Source organism: Electrona antarctica, assembly GCF_951216825.1.
Source record: "Electrona antarctica genome assembly, chromosome: 9".
NCBI lineage: Eukaryota > Metazoa > Chordata > Actinopteri > Myctophiformes > Myctophidae > Electrona > Electrona antarctica.
Window position 1 is genome coordinate 13184686 of NC_136790.1, and position 13275 is coordinate 13197960.

Genomic DNA, 13275 nt, shown 5'->3' on the forward strand with positions numbered 1-13275 from the left:
AATTTAAATGTTCACCATCAAGGTGAAAATGCAACATTTGCAAACAGACGGTTCAAGTCGCATGCATGCTGGTACCGTGGTTTACACTTTACAGATTAATTTATGACATGTCGCACGACGGTGTTGCGCGCCGAAAATACTAGACCTACAAACTCACATCGCGTCGCATCTTCTAGGCACAGTGAGCTTGTATCGTCCCTATTTTGGGCGCGCGACACGGTAGTGCACCGACGTATGAATCTGACACCGCTTTAAAGCTCTGGACCAATCAGCCAAGAGACAGCCGGGCGGAGTTTACAGGGCGGGATTATATGACATGATCGACAAGTCATTCATCCAATAGAAGGCCCGTATTCCATGCACTGTCCAATCGTATTGGTCGCAGACCTGCGGTATTCACACCGAGAGAAAAGAAGCGGCTGGTATTCATCATTTGTCTCCCGGCCTCTCAGGATACATCATCTACACGGACAAACATATTAAAACAAGACTTTATTCTTTAAATTACCCACAAAACAACTACTATGGCTGATACCGCAGTTGTTGACACGACCACAACCAAAGAAGAGGTTACCGCAAAGGTGCGTTTAATTCATAATTATTTAAGGTAGTTAAGGTTTACTTAAAACTAACTAGCTATTGTTAGCAAACTTCACTTGTGAGATGATTTGTTTCTTGACGTTTCCACTGACAGGAAACATCGAACATTCGGTCATTCAGTTTTAGTCGCAGAAAACAATGTATATGTAAGCCTTTTCAGTCAGCCCGAACGTATAAGTGTTTATCATAAATTGACCCCCCCCCCCCCCCCCGGACGACCACGCAACGTTTATTGTTTGATAGCAATGAACCAGTGAATATTAAAATGATACCCTGAAGCGTTAGAGACGACACAGCTGGAGCTGGGTGAGCTGTGGGCGGGAAGCCACTTCTAACCAGACATCCAACACCTCATAAACCCCACACAGACGAGTTAAAATTTAAAAGTACGAAATGTGTCCTAAAAGTCAAACTTATTTAATGCCAGCTGAGCTGATGAAAGTAGCCCTGGCAGTTCTCAGAGAAACGCATTCAATTTAACTTCTTAAAAAGGGGATAAGTGTATTTTGGAACGGCATTACTGAGGACTCCATTTTTTCTCTCTCAGGACTTGAAAGAGAAGAAAGAGACGAAAGAAGTCGAGAAGAAAGTCGAGAAGAAAGTGGAGAAGAAAGAGGAAGACGCACCTGCTAATGGCACCGTGAGTACTAGAGTAGTACTAGTTTGAGTCCCTTGACGAGACGACGAGCAGCCTCATGGCCTTTTGTCTTAAAACAGCAGCACCCCCATCATGCAGGTGTCCATAGACCCGCCCCCTTTCCTTCAAGCTGCTGTTCTCCAGACAGACTGCTCTGCTCTCACCAACAGCCGCTTTGTTTGGGTTTGGGCTTCTTGGAAATGGCACAGATGTTACAGCCTTGGATCTACAAACTAACAACGCACCATATTGTGACTTGTTGTTATGCTTCTTGTTAGCATGTAGATCAGATCAGATTTTTTTTAAATTTTTTGCAAGAGACAGACACCCTCACTAAGTTGATCCCCAGGGAGGCAATAAGAGTAACACGCATGCAAAGAGAAACCCTGGAGGATCACGCAAGAGCAATGCCAATGCAGGAGGATTGATCTGAAATTATATGTATTTCATTTAGTCTAAAACTTGACTCCTTCCTTCAACTCGGTCACGTCACATGCATTGCTAACCAAACATTGTATATAACTGATGCCCTTGGCTGCTAGTGGAATAAACGTTTCCTCTTACTTGTCATTCAGAACGGTGCTGAACACAAAGCTGACAAAGCTACAGAGGAGGTAGCGAAAGAGGAAGATAAAGAGAATGGTGAGCCCTCCCTCCAGGAACTTAATTTTTATTAACACTTGTACCGGTAGATGCTTTATTTCTTTATCATACCTGAAATTTGTTTCCCTGAGTTGTCTTAATGTAAAATTGGGTTGTCTTTTTTGTGTGCACCCCCTGCTTATGCCTGTGGGATGACTGTGTGAAATATGAGTCGTATCTACTAGCTCATGTAAACTGTCAATTCTAGGAAAAGCAGAGGAGGCGCCCCCTGCTGACAAGACTGATGCACAGCCTGTGAAGCGTGCAGCTGAGGATGAGAAGGAGACTGAGAAGGAGGTAGGTTCTAACTTTAGTAGCCTAACTGTATAAAACTCAGTCCCATACCCTGTTCTTTGTACTTTTTGACCCTAAATCAACATTTAGCGATGCACCATGAACCGTCACTCAAAATAAACAAATGTATTCCTTGAACTAAATATTATATAATATTATATACTAATATTATTTTTCTACAGGAAAAGGTGGAGACAAAAAAGCAGAAGACAGAAGAAAATGGAGATAAGAAGGAGAAAGCTGAAGTGAAGGCGAAAGCTGAAGTGAAGGCTTAAAGACCTTTTTGTCCTGCTTCACCCTGTTCAGCACTGTCTAACAGCCTGGTCAACAATAGTGTAGAGCTTGTGCTTTCTATGTGAGATTATTTTGTTTTGTCTGCTCCCACGTTATCACATTGCACTGGAGTCTTGAAACGTAGTGGCCTCTCCTCCTTTTTTTATGAGATGTTATTTATTGGTCTATAAAACAAACTTTTTTTTCTTGTGCAAATAGGGCCACATGATGAAATCAGTTCTTTTATTAGGTTTTATATATCAGTATATGGTGTAAGCACAGTCTACTATGTTACTGCTGACCAGTGGATTCTTATTAGGCAGCTGCTCCCCCACACCAAGGCTCATGTTGACCTCTCAGATTCACTAAGGACCAAAGACAAGTTTTAATTGGGGGTAACATCATTAGTTAAGCCTTGCTCCTTGTGTTGAGCTGCTAGTGATTCATCCTTTTAGCATAACAGATGGTGAAAGGGTCTTCATACCTCCATGATAAAACAAAAAGACTGCTTGACCCTGTTATGTGGAGGCAGGCTTCTGCAATGTTGATTAACCTCTCTTAAATCTTAAAGCTTTGGTCAGTTCTGTATGCATTCCACGCAAGTTTGTACCATTTATATTCTACATTTTGTTCAATGAGTTTACTATGTTAATAGTTGGGTAACCCAGTTTTGTGTCAAATACTGCCTTTTCCAGAAACGAGAACATTTGGTTACTTCAGCCACTGCTTTGTATATTCTGATTTAAAAGAAAAAGAGAGAAAATAAAAACATTGTCTTTTTACTAATGTGTTATTTCATTCAATTACCCGTTTATAGATTATTGACATTCTTTAAGGCCTTCTAGGATGATGTCACTTGACCTAATTTTGGATAACATGGAAAATGGTTGGCTTAAATGCAAGAATGTCCCCATCTTCTAGACTAGCAATGGGGAAAAAGGGATTTCTGAAGGCACAGCTGTTTTCAAATGTCATAGCACCCTCATGTGGCATATTTTGAGTTTGCAGTGAATGATTTAACTGGGGTGATATATATTGGCTCAATGTACAGTTCATATATTGTAAATTGCAATAAAAGACAGGAGTCCAAAATGGCAAAATGAACATTTTAGTTTCAACTCAACCCTGAATTAAAGTAGCTGTTACAGTAAACACTGTTACAATCGAACTATAGCTGGCATCAGAGAACACTAAAATACTCTTAAATATTAGTTATATTTTCTTAAGCAGGCTGGATAATCCATGAACTCCAGTTTCTTTAGGAACATTGGGCATGGCATGTCTAGTCAGTTATGGATGTCATGATGGACACTTCTGCTGAGACATCACCAGCTAATGACTGGCATGGAAAATGTGGGCGTGCTCATTGTGGAGTCCAGTAAAATACTTCAAATGAAAGCTGAAAACAGGCAATAATAGTGATATCTATCTTTTTGCAAAAGGCCTGAAATAAGGCTCTACCAGTTGTGACAAGAAAGCTCAGGCTATGCAAAGCAAGCTTACTTGATATGGTGCAATAGATTATTTGCACCAATAATAGTATTAGTGACCTGATGAAGATGAAATATCTATCATTTATGGATGAATGAATGTTTGATATTTCCTGTTGATCTTGATTGTGAGAAGGTTGCACTACAGTGTGAGCCTCATGCTCAGTGGGTTTGGTGTAGTGGCAGAAGACCACAACCTACAGCATGCCCTATGGTGAATTAGCACTTGCAGCTGTCAATAGAGACCCAAAAGTCTTTTCTCTCATTGTGGTCCAGCTTCATGGTTACCCATAGTTCACATGAATCTTCTGAGAGAGAACTCTTTCTGTCACCAGCCATACAGCTGTTTTGTTGCTCTTCTGATTTGTTGGGTGTCCGACTGAATGTTGAATCACACCCCAGTTTCAACTTCTCCTCTTCCTGATAATGACAAGAATCACTGTCATTACAACGGTACGGCCAGGAGCAGGATGACAGCTCACTTTGCTGTCCATGGCTTAGTGATGGCCCATAGATCATCTGCCATCAGTACACAGTTCTCTGTGATCGTGTGGGTGTATGTGCGTGTGCCTGTACAGTACGTGTGCCTATGCGAGTGTGTGCGAGTGTGTGTGTGTGTGTGTGTGTGTGTGTGTGTGTGTGTGTGTGTATGTGTGTGTGTGTGTGTGTGTGTGTGTGTGTGTGTGTGTGTGTGTGTGTGTGTGTGTGTGTGTGCGTGCGTGCGTGTGCATTTGCGTGTGGCCCTATCAGTCATGGCTATCTGTCCTTAAAGTGTTTGTTTGCAGCTACTCTTGCTGGGGACATGAATAAGAGTCAGCCAGCCATTCTGAGAAGTTTCACAGGAAATGTAATGATCATTATAGTGCTGCTCAATGCTCATTGACTGTGTGAATGTGTAGACTATGTGTTTGCAGCATCAGAGTAAATGCTAAAAAAGTGTAGTGAGTGAGTGCTGACATGTGGCATTCAATGTTAAAAACAAAACAGAAACAAGAGCCATTTGGCAGCACATTCAGTTAGTCACTACATCCTGCCTAATGCTAATATGCTAACTCAGAGAAACAGGCAGGTAGACATTCCCTTGGCAGTATGACCAAAACAAAGGACTAAGTAAGACATGGCATCAGGGGACTACTGTAGCTCATGCAGACATTAGGCAACTGATAAAAAGAGGAAAGAGAGGGCAAAGCTGTAGTTTTATGTGACGGTCGAAATTCTATCCTAAACACCAACGAGCAAGGAAAGATGATGAAAGGGTCAACTCAGAGCAGATAAATCAAACATACAGCAGCCTACCATTAGCTTTCATTCAAGCATACAGGCATACTCATAGGGCTTACTCATTGAACACACAATTGCACATAGTCACATTCTTACACTCACACACATTTGCAGAAATCTACCATACCACAGTCAAAAAGATCACACATTTGGGTGGAAAGGTTAGAAAGTAAATGCATGGGCACACACTGTATGAAACACACTGGTCATGTACACATATTAGAGCCGTGGCCAATGTCTGTCTCTCTGTCTGTCTAACTCTGAGAGGAGCATTGCTGAGTACTGTGAAACAATAGGTGTTTATGCTAGAGTGTGCAGCAACATGTACAATAATTTGTCCTATCAGGGCTGTGAAGGTCAAAAGAGACCGTGTGAGAATGTGTGTGGTTAAGTGCGTGTGTGAGGTAAATCAAGGGCCTGTTTCTAAATGTGCACCAATAGTGGCTGGGTCTCGCTTTCGGGGGGCTCACCCTCAGCGGGGGGAAGGTGGTACACCACGAAGAGGGATGAGTACAGACAGCCCACGAATGACATCACGCTGGAAAAGTACATCACTCCCTGGGCCCCACCCACCAGCGAGGTCAGCGGTCCCATCGCCACCGACACCAGGATCTGAGCCAGAAAGTACTGACAGCTCAGCAGAGAGATGTCCACCCCCATTCCACGCCTGGTCCCTTCCTCAGCTGAGCCACAAAACTAAGACAAACACAAATGCACATGCAATTCCAGTTAGCATTGTCACTTAAGCACAAACTCACACATACTGGTATTTGCTGTTAATGATGTATCTCACGTGATTCCATATGTGTTCTGCAGTAGCTACCTGCTGCTACTCTTGTGTGTCTATTTTGACCATGCACCTTAGGTATATTTGATATTGTGTCTTGTCATCTCTTTGCTTCCTTTGTTTCTTTTTCTGTTCTCTATTATGGTCGTTTTCTTTTTTTAAACGGTTGGGAGCTTAATACCTGTACACTCTACACTTGTGATTTGCCAATAAAGTTGAGTAAAGTAAACCACACAAAAGGGTCACCATGCAACTCCTTGGGTCCAAACGGTTGCAAGGAGTTAACGCTAAAACCGTCTCGACCCTTTGGTGTGGTTTGGGCCATTGAATTCCATGTGTTCATTCACTAGGGTCAACGTGGGTCAACGTGCAACAAGACATATCACACCGCAGCCCAACAACGCTAAAACCGTCTTGACCCTTTGGTGTGGTTAGGGCTTTACACATGTCATCTGCAAAGCTGTGCACAAATGACTCTAGCCAACTGTAACAAATGCATCCCTGAAAATAACATAAAGACGATGAATTGCGTACTTCTACAGTACATCAGTGGACTGACCTCAGGGTTCTGGTAGTATTCACACAGCAGCGAATAAGGCAGCGTGCACAGCGAGGAGAAGAGCACCCCGTAGGTGACACAGAGAGACAGTACGATGTAGAGGTTGTTGGAGAGCGTGGCCAGGCCCGTTCCCAACCCAAATGCCAGATAGGCAAAAAAATAGAGAGACCGGAGAGAGAAACGCTCCTCCAGCTTCTCTAGTATGGCTGGAAGCAGACAAAGAAAAGAGCATTAGAAGAAGCAAAAGGCGAATGGAAAGTACCGTAATAGGTGCCAGCTGCACTTATTAAGGAAGGAAAATTATAGGCCAAATCCAACTTGAGTAATAACTACCAGGGTTCGATTTGCGGGATGGGGAGGGAGGAATCCATGCACATCTTTATTATCGCCAGTGGTGATTAAATACATGCATTTCATTTTGATAAATGTAGACTGTCTGATATTTTAACAATTTAATTAAAATGTCAAAAGAAATATATTATTATTTCTACTATATTAAGAAAATGGTTAAGAAATGTAGGCCTATGTGTTTTCTTTTTAATCGAACCCTGATCATTTCATTTCTATATCCAGACCAGCACTGCACTGAGACCCAAGATACCTGGGGGGTTCTGCTCTGTACCTGAATAGAAGGCAGCACTGAATGCATAGATGCACATGCCCCAGCAGCCCATGCTGACCCCAGCATTGTAACGTTGGTAGGCCTCGGAGTCGTGAGGCGCTTTGGGGTCTCCTTCAAACACCACCTCCCCCATGAAGTCAGTGTAAAACAGCAGCATCCCCTCAAAGGACAGCCAGCCTACAACCCAGACAACAGGATGAGTTGCATGTGGCATTTGAAATACAAAAAGTTTGAACGTGGAAGCCTTAGAAACATATACTGTGAAATACTGTATGAGTGTAAAACTAAAAAGTGATTTTTCACTTTGAGACATTGATGAATTTATTGTACATATTTATCACATGCGCAATGAAGTATAAATCAGGGATTTTTGTTCTTACCCACCCAAAAAATGATTAGTGCACAAGCTGCGAAGTGAGGGAGGCATTCTGTAGATGGCCACACACAACAGCCTCATTGACATCTGAGAATCTGCTGTCTCCACATGCTCACTCAGATCACTCTCATAGCGGACTCCATTCAGCAGAATGTTTGCGACCTTCATTAAATGAAAACAGTGATGTATGCTAAATGGTGCATTTATATAGCTCCTTTATCCAAGGCGCTTTACATAGATTGTGCATTACATTCACCCATTCACACACACATTCATACACCGATTGCGGCGGAAGCCATGCAAGGTACCAACCAGCACATCGGGAGCAATTTGGGGTTCAGTGTCTTGCCCAAGGACACTTCGACATGTAGACAGGAGGAGCCGGGATTCGAACCGCCGACCCATGGATCATTGGACGACCTGCTCTACCTCTTGAGCCACAGTCGCCCCATGCTGCAACATATGTAGTATAGAACTTATCCCAGGAATAATAATAATAATAATAATAATAATAATAATAATAATAATAATAATAATAATAATAATAATAATAATAATAATAATAATTGATAGATAACAATATGATTTGTACATCAAAGTTAAATTAATGTAACTCTGAAAAGGAAAAAAACGCTTAAACCCTACAGTATACGTACTTAATTGAACAGTATGCCCCAGGGGTCTGTACTTGGCTCTCTCCTTTTGTCCCTCTAGACAAAATCTCTGCCGAAATTAGCCAATCTATAGTCGATCTACAAGCTAACAATGAGAAGCGTTATGAGCTTGTAGATCAGCTATTTGTATTGTCGCTGAATGTTTGCCTACTTTCACTGAATATTCACCGACATGCCAGAATAGAATAGAATTCTTAGAAAACTTAATTGGAAACATGGCAGACCTGCTGACTGAAGGTTACTGTCCTTCTGCGTCCATTTTCGAGAACAACAGTCTGGTGTGCCGGTGGCTCCTCTATTAGTGCAAGACTCTGGGGTCGCTTCAAGATAGAGCCTCGATGCGACCCTTCTCCAGGCTGAGAGCTAGTTCCACTTTGAGCATCTTCTTCAGGCAGCTCTTTTCCATGCTCAGCCTCTGCACCTGGTTGAGTCCTTCCTTCAGACTGAGCATCTCCCAGAGAAGCGGACCCTTCTGGCCCTTGTGTAGGCCCCTGATGAGGAGGAGAGTCCCCTGGAGGCAGGGCTCTGGTTGTAGAGTCAGCCTCCATGGGCTGTGGTGTCTGCTGACCTGTGTAGCAGTCTATCAGAACACTGTCTATATAGGAGGTTCCCAAAGAGGAGGCAAACTCATTGATGCCAGTGAGAGAGTTGTCCCTACTTATAAAACTGCCGTACTTAGGGGTCAGGGGGCTAAGAGGGGAAATTGGACTAGTGAGGCCGGCACAGAGGCGCGCATTGGCACTGCATGAGTGACCCATGGGGTCAACATGGCGTGGACGGGAGTCAGAGAACTGGTAGCTATAAGGCTCTTCTTCATCTTCCCCTTCAAAGCCGCCTGGGGGTACAGGGGGCGAAGGAGGAAGAAGGAGGCTGGGGCTTTTCAAATGGTTTTTGCTTTTCTCTGGCTGGGTCTTTGGCAGCTGGCGTTCAGGGATACTGTTTAGAGTCATTACTGTGGCAACCACCAAGGTTACACTAGTGAACATGTATATGACCCGAAGCTGACCTCCCATTGACCTTCCAAACTCTGTGTGGTCCCAGTTGATTCCACCCACAATGTAGCCGAATCCACCACCCAGTCCTGCAAATCGACACATGCAAAATACACACACACCTATATAAGATAAATGCAGGGCTGCCTACAACAGTCGATTATTGTCTTACTGAATATTCTATTGATTACTAGTTCGGTTAATGTATAATTCAGAAGAAAATGTTGTATATACTTTATTATTATGTTTTCTATATAAATGAATCAGAACAAAACAATTGAATAGAGTCCTTATAAATGACTAAATTGATTAGTGTGATTAAAAACAAAAGACCTACTTCATACTTTGTTGCACAACGTTGTTGTGCAAATAGTGTGAAAATTGCCAGGTTGAAAGTGACCGTTTCATATCGATTATTTTAATAAAATAATTTTTTTTATAATAAATTAAATCCATAGTTCGATTAACTGCTGCACCCCTAAATAAATACATCTGAAATGTCCAAATTACAATGCTACCGATGACAACGTAAATAGTTTTTACTTTGTTTGCGTGATTGCTACTTCAGTATAGTTCTTTCTGACCTGCCAAGAGTGCATGGATGTTTAGCCCTCTGTCCTGATCTTCGGGGCTGCACACATCCATCATGTACGCATGGCTTGGGTTGTCAGCTGAGTCAGCACTGAAGTCCATCAGGACCACTCCACAAATGGTCAGGATAATGCCCCACTTGTGGATAGATGCTGTATCTCCTATTGCACCACCAATGTCCCGGCCATTCAGCACCAGAGTTAGACCAAGCAATGCTCCTATAGGGTGAAAAAGCAGACGGAGCAAATGTTTCAAACCCAGAACACATATCAACTACCCTGCTAGTGGTTCTCAAAGTGAGGAGGATCCCATGAGGGGGATCCAGGGGTCCCTGAAAACGATTGATAGTTATGGGCCTGTAACCCAGAGTGTACAAATGTATATGCTCTCAGAGTTATGCCAAATGCATAAAACTGGAAGTCCTTTACATTAAAAACATTTGAAAATCACTGGTCTATTGGAAGAAGAGTATTTCTCACCTATGGCCAGAGCAAAAATGAAGGGTCTTCTGCGTCCAAATCGGGATGTGCACCGATCACTCCAAGCTCCAAGGAGAGGCTGAACAAGGAACCCTTAAAGCCAAAACGAGCAGACACAGTTATGGGCCACTGAATAAACAACAGATAAGACATGCGTTATTAAAAAATCACTGAGCTTTCATTGTGCAACTCTGGAATATATGATATTATTGAAGAAAAGTCTCACAATGAAAACTGATACACTTTGAATATATTAATATTCTACATGTATCTCAATGCCCACTGCCTTTCATTTACCCAGAATGGGACTAATGAACCACACGAGGCTGTAGAACTGGTCAGGGAGACCCATCTGTAGGAGCACAGGTGTCACATAGGCCGTCTCCACGGCATAGCTGAACTCAATGCCGAACAGGACACAGCCGTTGAAGAGCAACTCGGGAATTGTTCGTCTTGGAGGGAGCTCGCTGAGGTCCAGCTGGTCATGGGGGCAAGGCGTATTTGGTGGCGGAGGGGGCGACGGTCTGATCAATTTCCGACGCTTTGGGTGTCTTTGGAAGTTGTTGGCCCGGTGACTGAGGTGCCGAGTGGTGGACGTTGGGAAGCTGGCCGTTTTGGGTAGCGTGCTCCTCCAGATGCCCTCCAGAGGTGCAGCTGACCTCCCCCCTGGGCTGGCCAAGAGGGGGTCGCTGGAGGTACCCATGCCTGGAGAGGACATCACTCTTGACCCAGCTTACTCTGCAGCACAGAGAAAAGGGGGGACTCTCAACAGTAGGATGATAACATCAACCTTACATTATCAGTAAGGTGAAATGCTTGTTTGACACTGTAGGTATACAGTGAATGGAAATGGACTATGTTAAATGGCTGAATAAGGCAATGATATATATGCTGACATAAACAGTACTGTCCATAACATAGCCTATAACCATTTGAGGACAGTGAGGACACTGCAGTCACTATATCAGCAAATTGGCAGCACTCCTCGTGGGCAGCCGCACGAAGCACTGCAAGTCTGCAACCAATGCGCATGTTGATAGTGAAGTGCGGTGCGCAAAACCCATGTGCTCGGCGTGGCAGTGGCTCAATACAGCGGTATGCGGCACCGCGCACTTATTCTCTAGACAGTTTCCATTTTAATTTTTCATGGAGGAAGAACGGAATCGGAAACAAAGGAACCGCTGGGGAGTGTGGTCATGGTTCTCAAAAACATTACAATGGTAAAAAGGTTAAATTATTGCACAATGTCATATTGAAACGTTTAGGTATAGGCCTATTAGTAGCCAATAATAGCCGGTTGTAGGCTATATGTATGCCAGGATTTGTTGGTTTACATGATAATGATCCTCGATATCTTGCTCGACTTAACATCTGGCTGTTAAGGTGAACATTATATAGCCTACAGTCGAAATAAAGTTATTTCCTATAGGCTAGTAGCCTAGACGAGGAAAGGACGTGCAGATTGAAACGCGAAAGATAATTACCTTATCAGGTTGGCTGGTCATTTATTGCGGCATACAGTGTAGCCTAGCCTATAGTTGTTGGTAAACAGATCAACCATGCATATTTAATGCTTTATAAAAATGTCAGATGAATAAGGAGATTCATGTTTTTTATTTTCCTTTGATGCAGTCATCCCCCCGCTTTCTCCTTCGTCCCGTCTTCCCCCTCTTCTTTTCTCCCCCTTCGCTTGTTCCGATCCCGCGGTCTCTCCCGTGACGTCGCGCCCCCACCCGTATACGTGCTAGACTTGCAGCATCAGCACCGCGGACAGGTCTCATCTCCTGTAGTACACAATTTACACCACTGCTTCTCAAACATTTTCGAGTTCAGGACCCCCAAATGGATGCATGTAGCCTATTGCCTAATATAGGCTATGTGGCTGTAAAGCCCCCATCTGACAAGGTTTTGTGCCAGCTGGGGGAACTCTATAAGAGAAGATTCACTGTTAAATGTTTTCAAACGTATTGGAAATGTGTCAAGACTTTTCAAATTGTTTTTAATGTGAACATCAAATCCTGTGAAACTTTATACAAAAGGGACAAATACTGTGAAAAACACATTTCTCTGACGATAAAATCTCAGCAAAACAAACATTTTTAAATGAGCAGCAGTAGCCTACATGCAGTCAGATATTCTGGTCCTGTAGAAAGTAAAGGCCTGATTATACTTGCCACGATGTATAAAATACAAAATAGGATTAAACTGATTTTGATGCTGACAACACCATGAAAAGGTCCAACATCAGCACCACGGACAGATCCCATCCATGCAGACATTATGGGCTTAGAAAACGAGAGAAGATACTGAACTGTCACAGTGGATGTGGTTCTCTAATGAGAGCTATCACAACATCATGTTTAACTGTCACAGTGGATGTGGTTCTCTAATGAGAGCTATCACAACATCATGTTTAACTGTCACAGTGGATGTGGTTCTCTAATGAGAGCTATCACAACATCATGTTTAACTGTCACAGTGGATGTGGTTCTCTAATGAGAGCTATGATAGAAGATACTGAACTGTCACAGTGGATGTGGTTCTCTAATGAGAGCTATCACAACATAATGTTTTGGAGTGAACATTAACTCGTTGCTCGTGATTAACATACTTATATTTTAACAAGGCATCTGAGTTAGCTATCCAGGCTGAGACCATGCAATATCCTTCTGCTAGGCGAGGCGATTTTATTCGTGTATCATGTTTCAGCAACATTGCCATTCAAAGTGCTTTGCACAAAACGTTAATAGCAATACAACAAAGTTCAAAAGAAACACATTATAAAACAATTGCATAAAATTAAAACAGTTATTAAAGACTTGGGAAAATAGAAAAAGAGAATAGGCCTACGCTAAATAAAACACGTCATAGAGAATAGGTGTGGACAATGTGCACAATAATGAAATCAAAAGCCTAAATAAAAGGCAGTGGGAAACAGAAAAATCTGCTACTTCTATTTAAAAGAACTGAGAATTGTA

The 13275-nt window shown here is 42.7% G+C and overlaps 2 protein-coding genes across 2 annotated transcripts; one reads left to right on the forward strand and one right to left on the reverse strand.

Annotated features, from left to right (window-relative positions):
* Positions 1-354: 354 nt before the first annotated feature.
* On the forward strand, positions 355-3228 carry LOC306929124 (uncharacterized protein). Its single transcript, XM_079509541.1, has 5 exons — positions 355-581; positions 1148-1240; positions 1813-1879; positions 2088-2176; positions 2356-3228. Exons 1-5 carry the CDS (start codon positions 525-527, stop codon positions 2446-2448), a joined length of 399 nt encoding a protein of 132 aa, XP_079365667.1. The 5' UTR covers positions 355-524; the 3' UTR covers positions 2449-3228.
* A 1031-nt stretch (positions 3229-4259) lies between these two features.
* slc45a1 (solute carrier family 45 member 1) lies at positions 4260-11919 on the reverse strand. The gene is made up of 10 exons (XM_079509543.1): positions 11782-11919; positions 10595-11035; positions 10298-10390; positions 9812-10036; positions 8460-9316; positions 7570-7723; positions 7186-7362; positions 6564-6769; positions 5688-5913; positions 4260-4356 (listed from the first exon to the last, which is right to left on the reverse strand). Exons 2-10 carry the CDS (start codon positions 11013-11015, stop codon positions 4328-4330), a joined length of 2388 nt encoding a protein of 795 aa, XP_079365669.1. The 5' UTR covers positions 11016-11035; positions 11782-11919; the 3' UTR covers positions 4260-4327.
* Between the last annotated feature and the right edge of the window lie 1356 nt (positions 11920-13275).